Genomic DNA, 27115 nt, shown 5'->3' with positions numbered 1-27115 from the left:
ACACAAGCACACAATAAACACACATGTCATGTACACAATACACAACATACACACACACAACTGTAGTCTGTTTCTATTTTTGTCATGTCCACATCCTCCCTCAGTGTGATTCAGATTTCACAGCACTCTTTATTTTCTATATTTCTCAATATTTTATACTGAAAGTAATGCTATTTGAATTCGAGGAAAACCTGCTGTCTTCTCAGACTTCGCCCACTGCAAGCTCTACCCTCAGAAATAGGAGGTTTTGTCGTGTTCAGTGCAACCCCCTCAAACATATCTGAGGCTCTCTCATCAGTAACTGAGCAGTTCTGTCTGATCTTTGTAGCAGGAAGTAGTGAGGCTGGGTGCTACTAGCTAGAAGGGTACTTCTGCCTGGGGCCAGGCTCAGGAGAGACCACAGTGAAGGAGGAAGTAGCTACTTGTGCTTTACTTCCTTTAAACAAGGTGTACACTGGGGAGCTGAACCCCGAAATGGACCATAGACCGGCCTTGCTTTTGTCCTATGAGAGAAGGCTGTGCAGCACACAAACCCACTGGCAAAGGGGAATATATTTTTAATGGAAGAGAAAAACTAAAATGAGTTGTCTAAACATCTTTTAACAATGAAGAAGTAACCACAGCAAATGCTGAAAAGCTCAACAAGTAAATTAGATAAAGAGAAGGTGGAATGAAGAGGTGGTAGAGAAAGCACATGGAAACAAACAGGAAGTACTTTATCAGTAGCTCAGACTTGGCTTTGCGGATTCAAGTGTGACATTGTGTGTAGCTGTCCAAGTTTTAACCACCAAGTTTTCAGTTACTCTGCATTCCTAACGGTACTTTTGGGGTAATTTTGCTCAAGTAAGTTTAGATGCACTATCAACGAAACCCAAATTTCCCACCCTCTGGTTTCTTAGATTCAGCAAGGATGCCATTTGTCTATTTTACAGCCTAGTCAAATATTATGCAAACATTTCAAAGATAACCTTCTCATAGCTCATTGCCTTTGGCTTCTTTCCTTTGTTTTCTGTGTTTCCATATTGGATTATTTCTCCACCTGCTGTTCGTCTTCCAAATGTGTCTGTTTGGTTCTGCTGTCCCTCCCCACAACTACCACTTTCTTTCTCACCTTTATTTTCACTGCTAATTTTTTTCCAGGTTGCTATCTGTAAGTCACATTTTTATTTTATCTTTCTGATTTCCTAGCCCTCCTGCAACCTGCATCCCGCTTCTGTGGTCAGTGGAAACAACACCCAGGTTTTGTCTTCATCTACTCTGTCTTCTCAGTACATTCTTGATGTGAAAATTGGTTTTAAAAGATAAGCATCAAAACCAAACTGTAGTCCAGAATAAGTCTGTGTGGAGATTGTTTTTCTAAAGACGCACCGCCACCCTCCCACCCCACCCAAGAGCCTGGTTGTTTGATCAAACACTATCTTAGTAATGCTGGGTGTGAAGGGTCTTTGCAGATGTAAATTCAGGTTGCTTATCAACTGACCTTAAAATAGACAAATTATCCTGTCTTATCCAAGTAGCACTAATCTAATCACGTGAGGCTCTGGCAGCCAAGACTTTTTCTCTAGCTAGAGAGAGTAGTAAAGAAATGCAGCAGAAGAGCAGTGTAGGAAAGATGAGGTAGAAAGGAAAGACAGAGAGATGTAGAGTGTGAGAATGATTCAACGTATTGTTTGCGGCCTAGAAAGAAACCATGAGCCAAAGAATGTAGGCCGCCTCTAGCACCAAGAATGACCCCTGGCTGACAGACAGCGAGGAAATGGGGAAGTAAGCCTTACAACTAATTCAAGGAATTGAATCCTCTCAACAACACACCTGGATTTCAGCCTGTGAGGCTCCAAGCCGAGAATCTGCCGAGCCAAGTTGTACCCAGATTTCTGACCTACAAAGACTGTGAGAGAAAAAATGGTGTCAATGTTAGCCACAAAATGTGTGGTAACCTATTACAGAAGCAATATAAAACTAATACAGACTACCAGAACTTCTTCTCAAATTTCTGACATGTTAGCATGCAAATTCCTGGTTTTTTCTGAAACATGCCTAAGAGTTACCATCTTAACTAACTTGCAAATATCCAGACTCTTATCTACTGAAAATTGCAAACTTAGCTTTCTCTGTTTGGACATCATGGGGCCAGACTTTGAACTCATATGTAAGAATATGTGTGTTTGTTTATTTTGTGTGCACATGTATGTCTATACATTAATACATACCTCTGTAGATATGTAAATAGCAATCAGACTAATTGTTCTATTCTATATATAAGAAACAGGCAGACAGAGGTCAAGTAACTTGCTGGAAGTAATTTAATAGACAGTTGAAGAGAATTCAAATATAGATCTGTCTGGATCCAAAACTTCAAGGTCCTTCATTTTCATCTTGCTTATCTCTCATGCTGAAATGTTTTGGACATTCTCAGATCCTATATCCATCTCTGCCTGGATGCCAAGTATCACCTTCCTTAACCTGCCCTCCCCAGTGCATCTGAACGCTGCACTGCCCTGGTAGTTTTCCCCTTTGTCTCTATGCATTCTCAATTTCCTAAATTGCCTTCCATCCATCATATGTAAAAGAATTTCAAGGCAGTGTTCTCAAATCTAGGCTACACTGTTCTCCAAAAATTCCATTATTTTTTGACTTTCAATTTTAACTCTTTCAGTGATCTTCAGCTTTATGTCTCTAGTCCTGACTCCTCAGTTCCAGGCACACATTTAACAATGGTGCTGAACATGCCCATTCGCTTGTCTTCTTGACCCAACTTTCAACATGTCTAATCAGCATTAGTAGGAAAAGAAGTCGTTTCTTACCACCCTGTATCCCTCAGTCTTATCATCCACCTCCTTGATGGCCAAACTCAGAAACCTGCTGACATCTGTGAACCTCTCTTCTGGTTAAGAGCATGGGCTCGAGACCGGGACTACCTGGGTTTAAATCCAGATGTGTTCCTTACTTGGTTTGGGACTTTGAGCCAATTGCATAACTTCTCAGGACCCAACTAACTCCCTCTGTAGAACTGGAGTGGTGATAATACTATTAACAATACCTACCTCACAGGCTTGTCGCATAGCTGAAATAAGGCATTATAAACATTTAGACCAGGACCCAGCACCTAATACTTGCTCATTAAACATCAACTATCATTTTCCATTTAATTATCAGATCTTCATGTATAGTCTCCCTGAAATCTATAGTTAAGTTTTTGTTGCCAAGTTTTGTGCCATCCACCGCTCTGTTAAATTAATACCTGGATTACTGCAAACTGTCTGGGGTTTCTATTCCCACAGCCTGCATATAGCTACCAAATGAATCTTCCAAAGAAACTATTTTAATTATAATTCAAAAACCCTTCACTGGTTTCCCATCTTTCAGGATACAATGGAAACATTCACTATCTTGGCATTCGGAGCCTTCCATGAGGTGGCCCTCGCCTTCTATTTTCAGTTGTTACTGCCTCTTCTGCTTACTCAACTCTGGGCTATAGACAGTATGGATTTCTAATTCTTTCTTAAACATTCTCTCTTGTCTTGCCTCTTAGCTTTTGTAATAACGCATAGTTATACTTCCTATGTAGCGAGCAATGTGCTAAAAATTTTAAGAGTGTCATCTCATTTATTTTTACAATGACTCTATGAGATAGCTACCATACTATTCCCACTTTACAGATGAGAAAACTGAGGCCTGGAGAGAGAGAGTGATTGGCAGAAAGACAGTTAGAAAGTGGTGGGCGTAGGATTGGAATCCAAGCTGACCTCAGATCCCATGATTTTAACCATTTTATCTGTGCCTTCTCTATGCCATATCTCCTTTCTAGAAAATCCTTTACCCTTCTCTCATCTATTTCACTCCCACATATTATTCAGTGCCTTCATTAGGTTCTAACTTTACTATAAACTTTCCCAGACCCCTTCAAACTGTAGTGAACTCCTCTGTCAGGTAGAAGCTTCTTGAGGCTAGGAAGGGTGTTATGCAGGTCTCAAGAAGCCCAGTAATGCCTTGAGTATAGTACTTAATACATTTCTGACTATTTATTGGTTTCAGATTTCTTTTCTAATGAACTTCTCAGTGATTCCTTGTGGTTGAGCCAATTAATCTTTGATTTCTCTTTGTTGTCCATTGTCCTCGTTAGGTTTTTTGATTGCCAATATGTTTCTCAAGCAGAAAGGGAATTTGTTGGAATGATGTGAGGTATCACAGAATGCTGTAGAAACAAACTTGCTCTGAAATGAAGGGAGGCAAAGCCTACCAGAGGTCTCCAACAGTGCCATCCCATGAACCATTCCACTTCATGCTACTAGATACCCTTCCTTTGCAGTCACCCCAAGTTATATCTATCCGACATCCCCATATGTTGTCCAGCAATGCTTCCTTTTGCCAATATTTGAGGGAGCCATGATCAACAACTAAGCAAGGAGAGAAATGAGTCATTCTCATATTGCAGAAGTCGAGGAGAGGGGGGGACTCCAGGGTACAGAACCATGGCGCCTAAAGAGGAATAGAGGAGAGACTAGTTGCAAATATTAGAAAGAGAGGAAGTCACTTAAGAGTTGCTCAAGATTATTAAATGCTTCCTTATAAGACAGCATTCCTTCTATAACTTCTAAATCTTCTACAACTCTTAGTTAGAGATTTAGGGTACCATGAGTAAGAGGGTCCAGAGCTGAACGTGAGAGATTTGTGACCTATGCGTGCACATTTCTAAGTGCTTACAATTTTCTGGTGAATCCATACTTTTTATTAGATTCTCAAGTGGGTTCACAGCCCAAAAGGGTTGTAAAATACTATTTTCCACTACAAAAATACAAATGTAATCCTACCCCCAAAACTAGGTGACCCGGAAGCAGACTCTCATAATATTGCATAAGGAAAAAAATTAAGTCTGAAAATTCTGCGTGTACTGTTACACACCTGCTTATCTACCAGATTCCAAAGAGTTACTTAGAAAGTAAGATCTGTTTAGGACTAGAGGCGTACAGTAGAATTTCTAAATATCTGATGACCATCTACCAAAAGGATGTCTGCTCTGTGCAACCCTTGGTTGCCTACTTAAGCCAATTACAGAGTAACACTAGAGTTTACCTCCCCAATTGTTATTTGTATAGCATTTTGCTATTTGTCTCATAGTTTTCTTAAGAAACTTGTTCAGTCTCCATACTTCAACAAGGAATCATCAGTGTCTCTTTTAACCTGTCTTGCACAATCACTGTGTGAGAAGGTGGCGGTGTATGAATGGCTCAAGGCTGGGGCACATGTATGTGCTTCCGCTAAATCTAGTCGTTATTGGGGAAAAAGGAATGGCCTGTATTGTAAAAAGTAATGGAAATAAAGGGAAAACCTTGTTAAACAAGTAGATGGCATCTACTTAAGGCTATGGTTGTTGGGACTAGCTGGTTAAGTGAGCCTTCCCTGAGGATCGCCATCTCCAATACAGAATGAGAACTGTGTTGGCACACATGGCTTCTAAGGGTGAGATGAGAATGTCTTGTTTGGTTTTCTCTTTGGTCAAAAAAAAGCATGGGGGGGCATCATAAGAAGGCTATAGTTCTAAACTGGTGGTCAGGGGAGGCTTTTCGAGGAAGAGACATTTGAGTAAAGACCTGAAGGAAGTTAGGGACAAGCCACAGGATATCTGTCTGGAACCACTCGCTTCCGGGTTGCAAGTTTGCGTCATATGTGGCCGCCAACCTGCGCCTTCACCATTAAATGTGTTGAGCACTAGAAAGAAAGGAAGAGGCTTTGGAACAAAAGGCTCCACACAAACCACAATGTGCTTCCCCACAGTTCCCCTCCTGTCACTCTCCCTGTTTCCATGTATAGCCTGGATCCTATGTCCAGCTAAGACACGAGCGAAATTTTTGAGGCAGTTAGCAGTCTTGTTATTTTTCTTTCTTAAAGTTAAAACTCCCAGCACAGTGAGAACCTTTTGCACAGAAAGTGCTCTCCTGGTTAAGCTTCTTGTTTGTATCCACAACGCACATCATACATATCTCTCTGCACAACAATGCCCTGGACAAACACATGTGGACAAACACTTCCCTGGACACACCTGGACAAACACTTCCCTGATATAAGTGCAGACACCATCCATAATATCCTTTCCTCAGAACTCACCTCCAAGAGAGTTGATAAGAGTTTCTTCTATCTTGGCGGTCATGGAGATCTGTCCTCAGTGGAAATATTCCTTCAACTATCTTGATAACCTTGCTAGTGCTTCATAGACAAGCAATGGTTCATTTAGCACCTACATCAAACTAGCGGGCACCACTATTGAGTAGGTCCATCCTACAGATGAAGAAACCAAATCTTAAAGAACCTAAGTAGCTGTCTCACACAACAATGGTTTTTAGAACCAATCTTTCAAATGTTTAATTAATCCGTGTGGTGGCCTCCAAATATTTATCTCATGTACCTAGTAGAAAATAAACTGACTACACTCCCATATTCTATGCTTATTTATAAATTACACAGTTCTTATTAATAGCTAATATTTTAAAACACAATGTACATATGGGACAAGGTTTATTGTTAAGCACAATAAATGTAAGCCCCTCACTTATTCTTTCATTAAACGTAACAATTATATATTCAGAACCTTCTGGATGCCAGGCACCGTTCTGATCACTGAAGACACAATGAATGAACAAGATAAAATTCCCACTCTTCATGGGAATTTTCTTCCCATGGGAATTTTCTTCTTCATGGGAACATAGAGTCTAGTAGTAGAAGACAGACCATAAGCCAAATAAATAAGTAGAATGGATAGCAGTGTCTCATACTAGTAAGCGCTATGGAGAAAAATAAAACAGGAAGAAACATTTGGGTGGGTTTGAGGGAAGAGTTGTACTTTTAAAAAGCCCCAGAGAAAGTAAGTAAAAATCTATAGATTGGGAATTAACTGTTTAACTATTTATAACCATTTGACATAGAAAGTCAAGAGTCTATGTCAGTAATTTCTTTATGTATATAACCAACAGAAATAGAATTCTAATATTTTCTTCTTGTACCCTAAGTGATTGTCTTGGGCACCCTTTTAGGAAGACCACTAATTGAATCTACACTTTCATGAGCAACTGCTTTAAATGGCCTTCTCAGACTTCAGGTATATTATTATAGTTTACCTTTGGGATCTAGCCAGAACGATTGCTTGGATGATTGTCTTGATGGCAGACATGGAACCTTACAGTATATTCGCTTTTTTATCCAATTTTGATTTGGTTCCATGCATGATTTTACATCATCAGCTTTTTTTTGCTATGAGCAATTCTCTTAAACATCCAAAGTCATTTTGTGTTTTTGTCTTGCTTTAAAGCAGGTAATTAGGGAGAATACATGCACAAGAGAGTATCTGAACAGCTGGTAGTTAGTGACTTTACAGGAAACTGTAACTTGTGGGTTTTCTTTTCCTTTCTGTTGAGTTATGTTAATGTAGCATGAGCATTTCCCTTTTTACCAGACAAGAAAGAATTACTCGGCCTGGTGAAGCTTCAGAAGAAAGAGATTTGATAAAAATCGATATTTGTAACTATTTTGTGACAGCAAAACGATGAGCTTCCGAGGAAAGGTTTTTAAACGGGAGTCCGGTGAATTTTGGAAGAGGAGACGAACAGTGAGGAAAGTAAATCATGAAGAAATCCACAAACTTAGTTCTGTAGGTATACAAATGTCGGTGTTTGCTTTCCATCTTTTCTTTAATACGTGAAGAAGGAAAAAAAAAGATTAGCTCTGGGGTGGTATTCTAACACAGGCTCTGGGTAAAGTTCTCGACGGAATAGACTATTCAATTTGGCTCATACATATCCTCTTTTACTTACGTCCTTATTTTAAAACATGTTGATAGAGAATTTAGGTAGCTAAAGCATTTCTGAACTATTTGGAATACTGGAATTACTTTCATCATTATTTTAAAACAAATGGTAGAGGATTTAAATAGTTAAAATATTACTAGAATATTCACTTTTTAAAAGAAAAGCCTACAATTGCCTCAATTAAGGCCTCTAGCAATGACTTGTACATGGTTATGTGTTGTGTTGTGGTTTTTTTAATTATTGCTGTTTTTATCACATACTACTCATTATTTGTTTTAAAATTCTTAGAACAATCCAAACCACGAAAGAAAGTGTAAATAAGTATTCGATTAAATGAGCCAAGGAAGAGAGTAAGAGGTGATAAAAGTTTTAAAGTTTAAAAAGATTTGTTTTGTTTGCTGTTAAAAATGTTTCTTCCTTATTGTTTGCAAACATGAGGCGAGCTCTGGAAATGTGTACTTATCACAGAATTATAGATTTCTTTCTGAGAGAACCACTAGCAGCTGAATATGGGAGCCGATTTCTTGAGCAGTTCAGTGATCCATCCATGTGTAATGTGGAAGACTCACTTTATCTGATAAATGTCTGCAACAACATTGTCGGATAGCTCTTTTTACACAAATGTTTATTTTGTAGGGTGTTTTATTTACAGGGTGCTTTCGTCAGGGCAAGGCTGCTTAACCTCAGCAAGACTATCTTTGGGGGCTGAGATTTCTCTATTGTGCCGGACTGTCTTATGCATTAGTAACATCCCTGGTCTCTACTCACTAGAGGCTTCTGGCAAACTCTCCCCAGTTGTGACAAAAATGTCTCCAGATGTCCCCTGGGGTGTGGAGGGTGATCTCCCCAGTAGAGAACCACTAGGTGTAAATAATCTTTTTGTTCATATAAACATCTTGAATCCAGAAACAGAGAAGCTTACATATGATAACAATGATTATTTTATGAAGTCATTTGATGAATATCAATAATCAAATGCACGAATAATCACTCAGCTCTTGATAAGCCAAGAACAGGTACAAGAATATAATGTTTCAAGTAATAGTGGTTCTCTTTATATTTACAATCTGTGTGGTGAAAATGTAAGTGCATAGAACTTACGGGAGGTCTGGCTCACAGGTTGCTGCTATGATGTTGTTTGATCAGTGTCTTATCAGTATCTCAGTAGAACATGTCTTCCATTGGGAAACAGAGGTAAATGGGCCCTTCAACCTTGTTCCCATAGAATGGACCTGGGTCTTTGTAAGCAGCATTTCAGAACTGGAATCTGCAGGTCCTGAACCTAACCTGGTCCCCATTGGCCCAAAATGGGTGCCCAGTTGTGTCTTCTCTACTGGCTCTGTAAGAGCCTTCCTTATCAGTTGTTTACCACCAGCCTGTTAAAGAGGATAAGTGTTTGAACACCTTGTTTGGTTTGAGATTATTTTAACCTTTAGACCAGTCTGAAAAACGTAATTTTTCTGCTACCTTTCTCCCAGTGAAATGTAGAAGTTCGTGGGTTATGTCACCATGACGTCTACTTCTTTTTGTGTTCACTAAGAGACAATATACACGAGAACATGTCTCTCGCACACAGGTCGTACATAGAGCTTGGCAATAGGACAGTCCCTGGTGTCTCCCCATGTAATGAAGCTAATCACTGTATGAATGATCTTAATTGAATTTGAAGGTATTGCTACTGAGCACTTTGGGAAAAGCAGCCAGGAGGACGCAGTGTTTTGCCACAGCATTCAGGAGCTATGCATTCACATTTAATTAAGATCATTCATACAGTGATTAGCTTTCTTCCGTGGAAGGCACTGGGGACTTTTCTGCTACTGTTGCCTGCTTTTGGTCTTCATAAGATAGGCATATCTCCTTTCACAGTTTGTCTCTTCTGTGAAGTGGGGGATTGCTCAAACCATTCATAAGTAGTATCCTGAGATGTGGGCCTCATTGTGAAAAATAGAAAATCCAAGAAAGTTAAAAATGCATAATTAGAGTGTAGGGGGTCATTCTATCTCACTTTCTCACCTACCATCTATATGGTAGGTTACTTAATTTACTCTGAGCCTGTTTCCTCTTCCATAAAATGTTCATAACAGTCCCTGCCCCGTCTTAAGATTATTTCTTGGAATTCAGTTTGATTGTGTGGATTCTGAACATGATTTCAACATTGTGAAAAAGTTACAAATGTTCTATAGTATTCATAAAACCAAGTAAAATATTTACTTTTCCAAGACAAGGAAAGAGGGATGTAATTGTAGTGAGATTGTCTTTTCAACGACTGCAACAATTGAAGCCAATGGAAGGTGAAATCTTCTTCCCCACAGCCTTTCTCGGTGACAGGCTACTCATTCAGTAGACACAGCTTTGAATGGCCTCAAGCAGAGTGTTCAGGGGACCCCAGATTGCTCTGTATTGATGGGGTTTGCCTTAGAAATGCTGTATTATTTTTCTTTCCCACCTAAGCCACCCAAAGCCAGTTTGGACTTTCCACAACACAACCATATAAGCGTTTTAAAAACTAAACCAACTTCCCTAGACTTACTTCAGAGATGACCTGATAGGTAATAAGGAAGAAGCAATTCAAGTGACAAAATGACCAACAAATGAAGGTTAGGCCTAAAAGTTAGTTTACAGACTAAAACAATGAATTTTGAATTTTTGGATATCCTCATATATTGTAGTGAAAGGAGAAATCATGATTCTTGGAAATAATTATCATAGATTATCTGTTTTTATAATGACCATGTGGATTTTGAACTCAACAAACTATTTTTTGCAGTAAGGCAAATTTAGAAATTGTTTCATTTCTTTGTAATCTAGAGTGTTTAATCAGAAGTCTGTGACTTCCTGAAAGGTATACAACCCAAACTTTATACTCTCGTGACCCAGGCTGACAATTTTGTTTTCTTCAAATGCTGTTTAAAGCTGTTATTTCACTCTGTTACAATTTTTAATTGTTTTGCAAGTTTTCATTATTTATCCAGTTTTCAAGTGTATTGTCTAACAAATGCCTTCATGTATTTTAATTTGCTTATCACAGCATACAATATCAAAGAGGGCAACTGCATTATAAGACATGTTCAAGGAAAATGAAACTTACTTGTTAGATTATCAAATAGAACGACTTTCCTTAATTTTTGAAATGTGTGTGCTGTTCTATAGTTGAAGGTTTTCTTTTTAACAGTTTATTTTATTTTTTTAAACCCATAGCATTCAGTATGATCTCTAGTGCATAGGAAGTCGATAAAAATATAGTTTCCTTCCTAAATTATATGTCTTAATTTGGAAAAATTAAATACACGATTAACTTGAATGATTATATCAATCATCTGTACAGTCAGAAAAAAATGTAAAATTTATTTGAATAAATGTGGGTTGGTATTTTTAAGTTCTTACTGGCTTATAGATCATTAATCTGCAGGGTTTCAAAGTTTTTGGAAAAGTTGGGACGAGCACAAAAATTCTTGTTCTCCTCTTTGGTAATAGCCTCCTGGCCCTGTAATTAAAAATTGGAAACTATGCACCAAGGATCTAATCTGAACATCTTTAGCATATATCCCATGTATATAATTTCATAATTTGTACCGTGCTCTTGTCTTTCAAGTCTATTTTTTTCCTTTTATTCTTCCATATTAACGTGAATAGCCTCCCTCCCTGGTCATCCTCACTGTCATTCTTTGTTTTATACAAACATTTACAGTTACCTATTTAGGCTATTTTACAAGGAGCCAGTTAGCTGAAAGTAAGCACAGCAATCCTAGGATGATGGGTGCAGGAAATGATGAAATGAGACTAAATCCAGGTTGAAATACAATGGAATATAAGGATAAAGGTCAGAGACGGCCAGATTGAAGAAAGCAAAGAAGCAGGATTAAGGGAGGGATCAAATTCAAATCCTGACCACAGAAATGGAGAAGGGTAGATTGAAAATTGATCTGGCCTAAGAATCTAGGCGCCTTCAGAAGGCTCTGGGTGTGGCCGCAGGAATAGGGAGGAGCCAGCACAGGTGCCAGGTACCTGCAGACAAGATGCTTTCAGAACGGACTCAGGACAAGTACCTGTAGCTTAACCAGGAATGAATTTACTTTCCTCAAGATTGACTGCTAAGAGAGGGAGAAGAGTTGAGCCAGGAGAGAGGCAAGGTGGAGAAGAACTGCCACACCGAGTAGAGTTAATTCCATGAAGATAATCTGCACAACTATCTGAGAAGGGGCGGATCATTTGTCAGAGTTGGGGGGGAGGGGAGGAGGGTGCCACAATGGACAGGAAGCCCATGCTCCCAACAGCTCCATGCTCCCAACAGCTCTTTTTATTTCCCAATGGTGACAGTGATACAAAACTTTCTGAATTTACAGATTCCCTCAATTAGTGGCAATTTCCATTGTGGGTTTTGATGTAGACATTATCTAACATTCGCTAGATGGTTCCTTAATACACTTTTCATTTCCTTTTCTTCATCTTCCTTACCCTCTTTCAAATCATTGTTTATCCTCTGTCTTTACCGCTTCTTCCCTGAAGTGACCAGTGACCTCATACCCCTAGATTTCTAATGTCCTTCACTGCAGAACTCACAAAGGAAGCAGGGATAGTACTCAAAACAACAGCTGTTTCAGAATCTTCCCAACAGGAAAAAAACAAAAAGCTCTTCTGTTGCCTATTCCTGCAAGGTTATGATGTTCGCTAGTGGAGTGGAGTGGAGTCGCCCACAGGTTTCATGCTAACCTGGGTTGAAATATCAGTTCCTCCTTCAACTTGCTGAGCAAATTTTACGAATCCAAGTTGTGGCATGTGTAAAATAAAGCCATGATGATCTCTTGTAGACTTGAGATGGATGGATATTCAGTGAGGGAAAGTGTTAAATCCTTATCATGGTTCTTGCCATTTCATCATATAGTAGCACTGGAAAAATAGTAACTATTATAAGCATAGGTGGGAGAAATTATAAAAAATGGTAGTTTCTATTATTACCATTCGTATTAAATTATTTGGTGTGACTATATTATTTCTATGCACAAAGATAGATTAATTAGTTTTAACATGACAAATAGAGCAAATGTGACTCTTCAGATGAAAAATGGCAGAATAAAGGAAGATAATGTGGGGCTGGAAATGGCTGAGAGATACTTGATTGATCAGATACTCTAGGAGTCTGCCAGTACTCCCAGTACCACCCGGCACCTTCTAGGAGAAAAAAGTTGTAGTATGTGGAATGTCAGCACTGAAAGCAAATGTGGACAGAAACTTATTTTTTTACCCCCAGTTGTTCTGTTGCCATAGGAGAGGGATGAGTTAGGCTTAGTGGAAACTTAAAGATGAGGGCTGTATTGAGTTTATCACCTTGAAAAACCAAGAAGATACTTAAGTTCTCCCATGCCCAGGATGCATGACGCCAAATGTATGTTTTATAGAATGAGATGATGATGGAATTCATTAGTAATACATGAGTTTACTAAACCTAACTTCCTGCACTTCAAGGAGTCACTGGCTATGAGAGGTCCTCCTTTAAGACCACTAAGATCCAAATAAAGGTACTTTAAGGAGATAAAATAGTCCCTAATTATAGGTGCTGCTATTTGTATTATATCATATTCGATTTGTTCAATTTCAAGCAGAAGAAACTTATGTAAACAATCATCGTCCAGAGAAGGGAACAGGAGAAAGAACCGAGAAACAGGCTGGGGAAAGAACAGGGATGGGCGTAGAGCATCTCAGGACAGTAAGAAACAGGTGGTCTTGGGGGTTGGAACTATGGGCAGTCATGTGGGATTTTGGAATCTTTACTGAAATGTCAGAGTCCTGGAGGAAAGTGTTGAATGGGCTTACTAGGATCACATGCCCTTGACCACAGAAAAGCAGGACCTTGTGAATTATCAGACCCCCCGCAAGACCGCTCCCTATGGGGGTAGGGAGATAATTAAATCACCAGAAGGAAATTAAAATGCTAATACAAAGAAACAAACCAACAAAAAAGATGGGTGTTGCATAGGCCAAATAGCAACAAATGTCCATTGTGCCTATTCAGTTTCAAGTAGCCAATGGTAAGAAAGGAAATAAAAGAATGATCTGACTATCATTAGGGGAAGATTTATTGAGACTATAGGTGCACATTCTTCACAGAACTGTTTACATTCACGTGTATGTGCATGTATGATTTTGTGTACACACACACACACACACACACACACACACACACCTCCTCACACTTGGCCTGTTAGTGAAAGTTCATTTGTGTGACTATTAAAGTACTAACATATCATCAGAATTTAAGCCAGTGACAGCTTTCATCACATACTTCATATAAATTAATCTAAAATTCCCAGCAGTTTGCTCTAAGGCATTAATTTCCCTGGTGTCAGGAAGACTTGTAATTGGGTTGTGATGTATTTTTAATGACATTTATTATCTTTCCAGTGTTTCTAGAAAACTAAATGAGACATGTAATTTAATTTGATTTAGATCTTCTTGGATATTTTCTACTTCTTTACAAGTGCCAGTATTAGAAGGCAAAGTAGCCACTTTTATTTTTTTATTATCATTTGCTATATAATAATGCATTAATTTTGCCATACTCCTAGGAGATATATATGGTCAAATTTCCTTAAAAAGAAAATAAGAATCAAAAGGTCTGAATTCAGTTTGAGAGTATACCTTATATTATAAATCCTACAGAGCTCATTTACATCTTGGTTTTCCTAATGAAATTAAGCTTTAACAAAGTAGAATATCCTGATTTTTCTAACTATAATGTCTATGTTGAGTACCACGATTAATCTTTATATTTGCAAAGGGCTTAATAATTTGCCAAGTTTAACCTGATTTATTTCACTGAAATGGACTAAGACATTTAAAGAGTTACTGCTGGTTGATTTCTTCTGAGAGCTGTGTCCTTTTTTTTATTGTTGTTGCCAAGGGAACCATTTCCAAATTCAGCTTAATCTGAGCTTGACCAGCTGTACAGTTCTTAACTTTGATTTAGCTAGTGTTTTTCCATTCTCATGGAATTGGGTGGTTCAAGACAGAGAGAAGGTTAAAGGGTCAGTATAAGATTCCACACTAAAAGCAAGTCTTGTTTTCTGAAGCTCAAACATTTAAGAAGTTGTCCAGTGGAACTCCCTTTGATGAAAGGCTGCATTAAATCTGTCACACGACCACAGCCTTACAGCTGTGGCAGTGGATCCAGCTTCATGGGCTCGCTCCAATTTTCTCATTTGTTTTAAACACAAATAGTGTGGAAGTTGGTTCCTTGCCAACTGCCCTAAGGCCAAAGGGTCCTGGATTAAATTAAAGTCTAAAGAATCCATGTGTCATTTAGATCTTTTCTTTCCTCTAAGAAAATTAATCAGTTATCTTGATAATGCAGTAATTAGTTAACAGCTGTGTTGTTTCCAATTTGTTTTGGAGATTTGGATTGCAATTCTTTTTAGGGTCTCCCGAAAGACCCCATGGACCCCATGGATCTGAACTGTTAGCTATTTACTTATCTGCATGCCAAAATGTGAAGAGGATGTTTAAATAATTGGCATGACATAGAATCTACTGTATTGATGCTAAAATAAATACCTATTTTTGTCTCTTTGCTTTTCTGGGTCATTAGCCAGGATGCAAATCTTTGTAAGCTGAAGAAGGCATTTAGATAGAAGATTAATTCTGTTATAAATATTCAAATTAGACTAAAGTTTCAGCTATCTGGAAATGACAAGGGTGATTGAGGAAGACTGAGGATGTACTGCATGTCACAAAAAAATATATAAAACTTCTCAAAGTCAAGGAAAAAACTTTTCATAGTAAGTGTGTCTTGAAAAAATCAGATTTTCTGAAAAGGAGAACTAATAGCAATCAGTTCAGATCGACAAACTATAATATAATAACCTTAATGGTGAGCAACCAAGGTTTGGCTCCCTAACTGTACAAACTTGAGAACACAAGTGCTGGCCCCCCAAACTGAGGGATTTGCTGTGGAGATTGTTCTCCAGTCTTCATCACATCACACTCTTTCTCTAATTAGTCCTTTGTAATCCTATTAACACCCCAGTGCTGATAAGCCTCACCTGAGTAGGTGGGTATAGGTTGCAGCTACAGAAAGAAATTCTAAGATCTACAACTTGATTGTTCTCTAGATATTTATTTTTGCAAAGCTAATGAGTTTGATAATAAACCGATCTTCAATTTCATCCTTTTTTTAAAATCTGGAGGTAAAAATGCATAAAAATGTTTTCTACACTTTGTCTCAAAGAAAATAGAAGGTAGACTTTCAAAGTGACTTTTATTTGCTGATATACACAATTAAGTAGGTTACCTGCCTCTCCTTATTGGAGATAGAGCAGCCTGACTTGATTCAGGAGATAGACTCTGACCTTTTTATTTTTATTTGTGTTTTTCTTATCTTATTACCTCTTCTCCCTCCACAGACTCATTAATTATTAAAGTCTGTTCTTTTTCTAAAGGATTTTAGATAACACACATAGAACCGTGTAGCACAGCTCCTGGTACATAAAGAATTTAGTGTGACTGGTTTAATTGGTTGGTTGGTTTGACTTCGTTTTGGTATGTTTTTGAGTAAAGCATGTGGGGTAATTTTCAATCATTTTCAAATAAAGACAAATCTATATTTGTCTGGCATTTGGTGGTTCATGTAACACCCTTGCATATTTCATGTCTTAGATCCTTATAACAACATTGCTGTAAGCAGGAAGTGGCCCTTTGACTCATTTTGGTCAACCTCACTAAGTCACAATTGAAATGACTTGTCCAACTGCGTGGCTGGAAAATAAAAGACCCTGAATTTCCAACAGATTCTGACTGGTAATCCTTTGTGACAGTGATCAGTGCACAGAGGTGTTTAAGTAACTTACCAGCTGTTAATGCTTCCCTACAGAACTCAAAATACTTTCATTAATACATTGCTAATTGTTCTTCCCTTTATGGCTGACATTAGTTTCTAGAACCACATACGTAATCTGTAATTATTTTCTCCAGTCTCCCTTCCCCAGTGTTTCATGTGTCTTTAGTGTTAATTACTTGAAGATGTTAGTGGTTGAACTTCCTTGGAAAGCTTGAAAGAACTCCATTTTAATGGTCATGTGTTCGTTTCTTAGAATAGATGTGCCATAATTCCCTAATCATTCCTTATCCTTGAATACACTGCCCATTTTTAGCTGGTCATGTCCGTCAGGCCTTCCTGCTCCTTACAGATCTACCTATTCTGAATCTAAATTCAAATGTCATACTATGTGTGAATCTAGATCCATTGTCAACATAAACTTGACCTTCTTTCTTTCTGAGGTAGTGCCTTCTCATTAGCTTTCCTTTGGAAGCAATGCTTGGAATCTCGATCATGGACCCCAACCTCCTCATGTTTTCTCACAAAAGGCAATCACACAAAGTGTTGTGAGTGAACTAACTACTGAATATTCAAGAGTTGCAAGGAGGAATCATTACATGTTCTACACAATTATTATGATTTATTCCAACTCCTATCTTCCAATGTCTTTCCCAAAGTCCATTATAGCACTAAGCCTTTCTCCACGACACACAATTCTTTGAAAAATATAAACCACACTTTTCTGAGCAGCAGCTATGGTGTCTTCACTTTTTGGACATAGCCTGTACCAGCCCAACTGCTGTTCTTATCCCTCTTGAATTAAGGTGAATATGTTTTCTCCATCTTGTTACAAAGGTGATGTTGCAAAGATATTCTTTTATAAATCTTGGATTATATGTGCAATTTTTAAAAATTATAGTCCCAGAAAAAGAATTCCTGGATGAAATGATTTACTCAACAAATTATTGAGCACCTACTATTTGCTTTTTTGTGCACAGTACATTTACAGTGCAATTGCTTTAAATCCATGACTAGTAAAAATTTAAAACTCACAGCCTTTATCTACTTAGCACTTATGTGATGAGCACTGTGGTTGTGGTGAGTTCTAAGAGCATAACAAATATGACCTCTTTTAGTCCTATGCTGTAACTCGTAGTAAGATGTCCATTTTACAGATTGGAAAACTCAGACACAGACATTCTAAGTAACATGCACAAAGTTTCACAGCCCATAAGTGACAATGCCAGGACTAGAACCCCAGGAATTCTGGTTCTAGAGTGCACGTTATACTCTCTGTTATATCTCAACAAAGAAAACATATCATCACACACTCCCTTTCATTTTGGATTTTTCCTGAAACGGGGCTACACAGTTTAGGTTAGTTCAATTGTACTATTCTGGAGAGAGGTCTCAGTTGATAATTTAGTCATTTAATTTTTCAGTGTTCCATATTTCAGATGCTTACTTCTTTCATGTCATTTCTTCACCCACTTGATTTTGAATTATAATTATGAAAATAATTCAGATCCTAGTAAGGGAACACTGTATTCTTGAAATTAGAATCTTGAGCCAAGGCCTGGATAATCTGCTTGCTCCAAACCAATTAAACAGCTTTTGGCAGCCCTGACTGTTACCAAGATGGCAAGCTAACCAACTCCAGGACTTAGTCGTTGTGTTGGCAGTCCATGAGAAGTTGTAGACTAAGTAGAGAGGAAAAGAGCATTTGTTTCTGTGACAGGAGCCCATTCTTCTGCTGGGAAGTTGAATTGGAGGGGACCTGTGGATTCGAGGAAGTAGATCAAACAAATATTTTACCACTATACAAGAAAAATTGGGCCTATTCCCCCTGTGGAGCAACACCAACCCTGCTGCATAATAACAGGTACTGGTGGGTGCCTTTTCCCAGGCCTGGAGAGCCTTTAGAATAGCTAATGAAATTCATTACTCATTTGAGAGAAAGAGTAAGAGTAAAAAGCACTATAAAAATCTAATCCAAGTCAGGGTAATCTTGGCACATGCCTCATCCCAGTTGGGACATTTCCAAATGAAAGACGCACATTAAATTCAAGAGAGACAACCCAACTGTCAAAAAGCTGTAAATCAGTGCTTCTCAGTTCCCAGTTTCACTCAACATCTCTGTAAGCAGCAATAGTGCGAAATTAACCGATCCCATCATCCTTGTATATGTGGTGTATACAGCCTTGCCCCACCCTCCTTGTCCAGCCCCCTTGCATACATCTGTCTCTTTGACCAACACACTGAGCAGACAGCTTATTTATCAATAGCCAGCATTTTAAACAAGAAAGGCTTACTAAATGTTATTCAGTGATTGGCTGCTAGGTCATAGCCTGAAATCAATAAATAAAAATCTACCCCCAAATAGATGCTGACAGGCTATGCCTTTTATGGAGTATATCAAGGAGAGTTTAAGATTTAGTTTTTCTATGGTTCTATTAATAACCTATGACTTGTGAGCTCTGATTTTCCTATGGTACTAATTCAGGTGGGATTAACTTTGGGTGTTGTGTGGGCCTGAGGAAAACATCTTCTTGGAAAGTCTTCTCATCTGCGGCTGGTTTAGTAACGCAGTGGTATGTGCCTAATGGGAGATGGAATTTCAAAGATAGTGAGGAAAGGATTGTAGAAGGCCTCTTGAAACATCTTGAGGACATTTGCCTTTAAAGGTATTGATTGCAATCACACACTAAGCCACTCTCACGTCCCTATTCATGTTGGTGTGAGGAAGGGGGAGAAGAGGGAAATGCTAGAAGCCACGTCAGGAGCTGTTGGTATATGAAACTAAAGGGCATCCTATACTTAAGCTGAAGAAACAGCGAGAGAAAGGGACATAAGCAACCAAATCTATGTCAGAGATCAGAGCTTTCTGATGGTTTTACAACATATTCTGTTTTATTTGCTACATGTCATAGACAAATACAATATTAGGAAAACAAGAGGTTTCAGAATAAGCCAAGTGTTTCAAATTTGAAGGCCTTGAGGGCCAGTTGGTCATATAAACATGTGACTTTGCAGGGAAAGAGGTAATAGAGAAGAACTACTGAGGTCTGTTGCTGAATTAGAGTGAAATACCACTACTCAAAGACATTCAAAGCCAACTAAAAATAAAGTAAATGTTCGAGCCAAAGCATACATCTGGAACCTACATTTGCCTCTTGAACTATTATTTTGTGATTCTTGAAATTAACTTTTGCCTGGGAAAATAGGAAATTGGAACTTAAAATAAGTCTAAACAGAATCATCATATCAGAAGACAGGGATTCTGGGAAGACTTTTGTTTTTAATTACCCAAATCATGTTACTGTGTCTCTGTATCTTCCATTTCAAACTATTGGATGTTTCACAGCTCTTGCACTAGATTATGTTGGGCAACCACATTTCTTGTTTTCTCCAAATATTGCATGGAGCCCTGTATTTTTATTGGCTAAATCTGGCAATCTTACTTGTAGGGCCCTTCCAGAGAGAATATTCCTCTTACATCATCCTCAGTTTACTTAAGCTTTTGTAAAACAGGTTTGTTTTTGTTCTGTTTTGTTTTGTTTTGTTTAAATACAGAAAGGACATGGAAGTCCTTGTTATTTTGCCCACTGTGTTACATTTTGTTTTGTTTTATTTTTATATTTGGAAAGTCATCAAAATAAACATTGACTGCTACTTTGAGGAGCCCATTAGCAATTATTAAAATGTCGATAAAAAGTCTGGGGGATTTACCAGCAGAGATCTTCTAAGAAAGGAAGGCCTTAGAAATGGAAGCTAAGTCCGTGTACTTTGCAGAGTGGGGAGGAGCAAGGTTGGTGGGAAACAGTCTGTTGATGTCATTAATGTGGGGGAAAAAATTTTGTTGTTTCATTTAGGAGGTCACTTTAGCGTACAAATTTCATGGTGGCCACTCCAGCTTCCAGGTGCCACAAAATAATCCAAACGACCATTTCTTTTCATTTAACTTGCATAAATCCTTGATCAAAGGGCCAAGTGAACTCAGAACATGTCCTTGGTTTTCTGTTTTGTAATGTTTTATTTTTTCTCTTGGGCTCCATCTTCTCACTTTGTGAGTTCTATATAGTCTGTATTAAACACATCAACCTTGTAATGAAACCATCATATCTTTTCCCACTGGCATTTGTCTTTTTTGGTGCTGTGGGCAGTTTCTGTGAGGGAGGCGCCTTTCCTCGTGGCCTCGGGACTTTCATGCTCTGTGGTTATCTGGCTATTTTCAGACTCTTCTCCATTTTCACCACACTGTATCCATAATAGTTGTGTTGTACAGCTCTGTGAGAGAATTACCCAGCCTCTCTCTATAGCGACAAAGGGGCTTGGAGCCAAGCAATTAGTCCTGACACAGGATCCATGCTTCAGTGACAACTAAGACAGCTTGTGATGCTTTGATTGCTCTCAGAGAACCAACATTTTAAAACAGACCCAAGTAGACCTCACAAGGAAGTATCTAATTCAGCAAACATGATGAGCATCATCAAAATACTATGGCAAGTAAGCAGAAGGCGTTTCTTCCCGTTGACAAAGGTCAAGTTCACATAAACATCTATTCTGTGGATGTGATTGGGCTTAAGACCGTGAGATTTGGGGACTCAGTGCGAACAGCTTGAGTTATTGAGTGAGACGTCAAGTATTTCATGATCTTCCCATATTATTTCAGATCTGGAAAGAATAATTATGTGGCTCTGCCCTACAATGCCTGGAGTCTCTGTGACTCCATTGGAAGGGTTGTACATAGTCAAAGCCTTGGTGATACTAAGAAATGAAGCCCATCCAAGCATTGAGAAGATGCAAAATTATATGTATCAGTGGTTAATAGCATATTTTCTTTTTCTACAGCAGGAAAAGCCCAGGCTTCTTGAGCCTTTGGATTATGAAACTGTCATTGAAGAACTTGAAAAGACCTATCAGAACGATCCCCTTCGAGACCTCCTCTTCTTCCCCAGTGATGACTTTTCAGTAAGTGTTCTCTTCTCAAGCCATCCACCTTCAGGACAGCCCCACAGAATGATCCCTTGTAGATTTGTATCTTCCCTTGTAGATTTGGAGAGTTCAGCCCTCTTCCTGTGGCATCCTACATTACAGTGGCTGCAGCGGGAGTCCACATCTGGCAATAGAACGTGCCCAAGACCCTTGTCAAGTTGGAATATTGGGGGCTCAGTGACACAGTAGCCACTTGGGATGGGAGTAGCACAGGGTGCTACCTGGGTCCAATTGGCACTGTGTCCCCACCAATGTCTGGGTTTCTAACTACTGCCTTACCTGGCCTCACCTAGCACTTCCTCCCTCGAGCCATTTCTAACTGAAAGCTCCAAGCAACTGAAACCAACTAATGGCAAAGGCAGGAATCTGTTGGCACAAATGATGCAATTCTTAAAACTCACCCCAAATCTTGGTTGTCCTTTAATAGGAAAGTGTTGAGGCTATAGACAAAGGAAGGTAGGCAAGAAATCTTCATAAAGGGATTTGTGATCTGAGATATGCCCTCTTTAGTACAATGCTTACTGGCACATAGATTGCTCCTCAGGTGGTAAAGAGAATGAATAAAAAGGAAATTTGTTTTGAAGATAAATACAGTAAAGTTATGGATAATGAGCACTCCCTTGTCGCAACCATTCCATCTGTGGTCATCTTAAATATTTTTAAATTGTTAGTAAATATCTGACTATATAAACAGAGATCTAAATGGGCAGATGGTAATTTTTCCTGTTTTCTCCTAAAAGAAAGATACTCTCAGACATCAGAAACATGAGCATCTTAAAGCAGACGAAAAGACCGCTCCAGGATAACCCTGTGAAACAGTCAGCGTCCATGGGAACCTCTGTGGAGTTGTTGGGACCTCAGTGCTCACGCCTCCTCAGACAGCCTCAAACTTCCATTCCCTCCATTACCTCTGGGGCAAATCTGGCTTCAGGATTCTAAAGGTTAATTTTTTTCACCCTCCTCCATGGATTAACAAAAAAGAAGGTACATGGGAGTTAATAATGTTCTGTTCCAATTACAAAGGATAGAAGAAAGGAGACAGATTAGTAGGTAGCCAAAAAACTCTTCCAACCTGTTTTTCAGAATTTTAAATGGCTCCCACTTTAGCATTTGACATACTTTAAGACTTATCTCCTGTAGAAATCTCATTTCCGTGGTTAGGCTAGGCCACTGGGTCTTGAACTGCAAACACAAAGTTGAACCATGTCTCATTTTTTTAATTCCACATCCTCATTTTCTTTCAGACTGAAGGTAAACTTGACAAACAGCCAGCCTCTTTCTATCAACCAGCACACAAAAACTTGATACTCGGACCACCTTTTCTTTTAGCTCTGTTGTTCAGAAATATGTCGAAAGCTACTCCAACTTCCCCTAACTCGAGAGTGTGGAGGCGTATAGATGGGATGAAACATTTGCACTGAATTTGAATTTATTTTTTGGCATCTCTCTACGCTTGTTTAAGTTAAGGGTGGTCTGATTATTGTATACCTTTCCCATCCTTCATGGCGTAAAGAGAACACATAGTAACATACTTTTTTTGTTTCCCCTATATGACCATTCCAATAAATAGACTGAATTATTTTATTCTGTGCTTGCTTAAAACCCTTCTGCAGCCACCCCGTTGCCTTCAAAATGAAGGGCAAACATGTTAGCATTGTCCAAGGGCTTCTCCAATATCTGGTCCTTGCCCATTTCTCAGGGTCTTAGTCTTCCGCCCCCTCCCAACCCTCATCCCCATTACACAGTCACCTTCATTCCCAACTGGGATAAAATACTAACACAATTCTGAACATGACATTTCATCACCCCCCAGGCTGTGTCCTTCCTGTATTCATTCAACACAGGTACAGTGCTGAATGTTAGGCATGGATCTCAGAAAGGGGAAATACCAGTGATTAGACAGAAATTACCTTGTGTTAATGGGGAGTGTACATTTTGATGGGAGGAATCAGGCAAAAATAATAATAATAATAATAAGTAAACACATTAATTAACAAGATACTTTATAGAAAGACCAGTTCTATGAAGAAAACGAGACAGAGACATGCAATAGAAATTGACCAGAAGACCTGAGTTGGACTGGATGGTCAAGGACAGCACCTCTACCGAGGTGACATTTGACCTGAGTTCTGAATTCCTAAATACGACGAACCATGCTAAGACATGGGGAAGGAGGGAGTGTGTCAGGCCAAAGGAAGTGGCTACAAAGACCCTGGAGAGTTCTGAGGTTGATGAGTGGAATGGGTGGACAGAGAGTGAGGTCAGAGATGAGGTCAGGCGAGGACCAGATAAGGCATTCATACCTTATTTGAAATGCAAGCGACAAATCACTGGGAGTGTTTCAAGTAGGAGAACAAATGACCAGGTGTTTGTTATTAAAACATGCAACAGGGTGCAGAGGAAACTAGGAGAACAGCTGGGAGAATAGTTTCCAATTAGCAAGTGCTCAAGACATGTTTGATGCTACCTAGTCCCTATTATCAGAAAATGTCATATCAGACAAACAGCTATTTTTTCATTTGCATTAAGTATCTGACAAAAGGATGATGTTGAATATTATTACCATGTAAAGTTACCAGTTTGGGAACAAAATTCAGACGGATGGTTTCCCTCTTTCCTGCTCTACAGAGTAAGAGTTAACGAACTATGATGCGTGAGCCCCGCTATCTACTTTTGTATCTCCCGTGAACTAAGAAGGGTTTTTATGCTTTTTTTTTTCTTTTTTGGACACCACCATGTTGTATTTTCTTCATAAAACTGGTTAAATAGTTGAAGAAGAAAAAAGGAAGAAAATTTTGTAATTCATAAAAATGATATGAAAGTCAAATTTTGGTATCCATAAACAAGGTTTTACTTGAATACAATGATGCCCTTTCATTCACCTGTTGTCAATGGCTGCTTTCATGATACAACTGCAGTTTCACCAGGGGTATAGTCATTGTAGCAAACATAGAGGACCCCACAAGATTTATTATCTGACCCTTTACAGATAAATTTAGGGAGCTCTGCTATACAGATAAATTTGGGGAGCTCTGCAATCCCTGCTAAAAGGAACTATGTTTGTTTCTTTGGGTTTTCTCATCTTCCTCTGTGTGGAGTAAAGACCCTTCTTTAAAATCCCCCGGCCCCAGTCTGCTCCATCCATAGCCTATGTCACATTTCAGGGCTGTTGGTCACCAACAGCAAGACTCCTGTTCACCTGGCTAGAGTGTCCTTTCCCAGGCTCATCCTTGAGCAATGGTGAAGATTCTGTGGGATGTGCGTGGGCGATCTGCACTCACCCAATGGGAGATGGTAGTAGATGACCACTCTAATCCCAAGAATGGAAGAAGGAGGAGTTGTTCCAAACTTCCCATCCTCCCTCTAACTGTCCTTAGCTCAGTTGTGTCCCATGGATTGGAGAATCCAGCTCACTTCTGTGTTTCCAAGTTCTTAAGCACCCACCCTTACAGCAGATGTGATTCATTACTTATTTTGTTTAACCAATATTTATTCAGCACCCACAAGACGCTGAATATAGAACAGCAATTCCTAGATGAGTGAGACTGACAAGAAAAGCAAAAGCCTTGTGATAAGAATGTGCCCTAATATGGATGAAAAATAAAGTTGGTTAAGAATGCTTGTGGTTAGGAAATATCAAGAAAAGGGGGCTTTATCTGGTACTTAATACCCCTTAAAGGAATTTATTTTTTTACCAGGGCCATATTTCTACATTATTTCTCTCTATTCATGCTCTGGGCCCAAGCCATCATCATCATCTTTATTTGCCTGGGTCCCCAAAAGTGGCCTTTAACAGGTCTTCCTGCCTTCCCCCTTGCCTGCTTTGATTCATTTAAAGGAAATTGTTAGAAACGCAAATCTGATAATGCCAGGCCTCTAGTTAAAACTTCCCAATGGTGTCTCATTGCCTTATCATCTGGTTCTTGAGGATCACTGAGCCCTTATCTCCTTGACTTACTTCCCTTGTGGCTACATACATGCCTAGAATTCCTTCCATTTCCTGAACTTGCCAAACTCAAAGGGCCTTTACACTGCGCAGCTGGCTCCTGGTTTTCATTCACAATTCAGTTCAAATTCTGCCTCTCCAAAGACACATCCCCGACTTCCGCCCTACCTTACCGCACTCCCACCCTGTGTCCCTCTAGTGCATCCCTCTATTTGCTTCTCTGAATAGCACTTAGCAGAACCTAGAAAGCTCTCCATTTGCATTTTTACTCCTCTGTCACTTGTTTCTCACATTAGTGTGTAACCTCCAGTAGGATGGGGGGGGGCTTTTGTCTTAATCATTGGGAGACCCGCCCTGAAACTAGAGTGGCACTTGGCCCAAAGCAGGTGGAAAATGAATATTTCAGCAACATGTAGGTTATTATGTTAGAATATAGCTGTAATCCTTTGAGTGTCTTTCGGAACCAAAAGTCCAAGTGAAATGAAATTTGAGAACAAGGAGAATGAAGTCATTGGCTTTGCCTCATGATGAAGAAAGTGGTTGTTACTCTGGTAACATTTCTCTTTGACACCACTCAACATAACGCCTTAAAAACAAGGATTAAGACCATGATTCCCTTTCCCGAGGCTCATTCTACCTAGTAGAGTGCCTGGCACAGAGCTGCCATCAACAAAGGCTAGTTTCCTTCCTGTAACACTTAATGTACTTTTCCACATGCTTTACTGTTAAGAGGCAAGGGAGAAATCAGTGTATAACTGTTTCAAATACCCAATACAATGTCTGGGTCATAGGCATTCAATCAAAATTGCCACACACGGAATTTAAGTCATCTTCTTCCAGGTTAAGGGCCTGTAGTAAAAGCATTTTTCTTTATCTTGGCACATCAGGTGGAAACGATTTATCCTGGTGTGTGGGTTCTGGGAGCAGGCAGGATGATCCTCTGTATGACTTCTATTTCTATGATTCACTAGAAATAAGCACTTTAGATGCATTCATTGACTCATGTACTACTTCCATAATTGCATGTGCTACTCCTGTGTTTCTCCTCTTTCTTTCTGAAGCTAGTAGCAATAGAAACTGAAGGCCAAGAAATAAAGAACTTAGTCACCAAATTGTGGCTTGGTGACATAGGCAAGGAGAGTAAGGAAGGAAAACAAGAGCTAAAGGACAGTTTCAAGGGCACAATGAATCATATTGTCAAGTGATTCTTGGTTTAAGGAAAGGCAGATACAAAACAGAAGAATAAAAAGTGAAAAAGCCAGAAATGAGTTTCTTGCTGAGGGAAAGATACAGAGAGCCTGAGGTAGAATCATTTCTGGGAGGTACAAAACCTTAAATAAGAAAGTTTAGAGGTCTGAAAGCTAGCAATACTTTACACTGTGGGAAGGCCACCTAATCACCTGTATTTCAATACTGCCCACATGAGTAAAACTGCTCTATTTCTATACTTGTGTTTCTGGTATAAACCTTCTTGTTCAAGTTGTATTATTATCTTCATACTCTACTTCATTAGAATGGCTAATATTTTATTTCAAATTTTTGTATTTATATTCATGAGTGAAATTT

At 39.0% G+C, this 27115-nt stretch overlaps 1 protein-coding gene across 14 annotated transcripts in view; it reads left to right on the top strand.

Annotated features, from left to right (window-relative positions):
• The window catches only part of DOCK10 (dedicator of cytokinesis 10), a 237338-nt gene that overhangs the window by 85810 nt on the left and 124413 nt on the right, over positions 1-27115 (top strand). For 10 of the 14 annotated variants that reach the window (XM_081050700.1, XM_081050705.1, XM_081050698.1 and 7 more), the window contains exon 2: positions 21460-21579. In XM_081050700.1, the coding sequence (XP_080906826.1) occupies positions 21460-21579 (120 nt within the window). Of the gene's footprint in view, positions 1-7445; positions 7643-21459; positions 21580-27115 lie in introns of those variants that run through there. The other 4 variants (XM_081050702.1, XM_081050699.1, XM_081050707.1 and 1 more) reach the window with 2 other exon arrangements.

Source organism: Rhinolophus hipposideros, assembly GCF_964194185.1.
Source record: "Rhinolophus hipposideros genome assembly, chromosome: 6".
In the NCBI taxonomy this organism is placed as follows: Eukaryota; Metazoa; Chordata; class Mammalia; order Chiroptera; family Rhinolophidae; genus Rhinolophus; species Rhinolophus hipposideros.
Note: the sequence above shows the minus strand (reverse complement) of the source record. Positions and strands in the feature narration are given on the sequence as shown.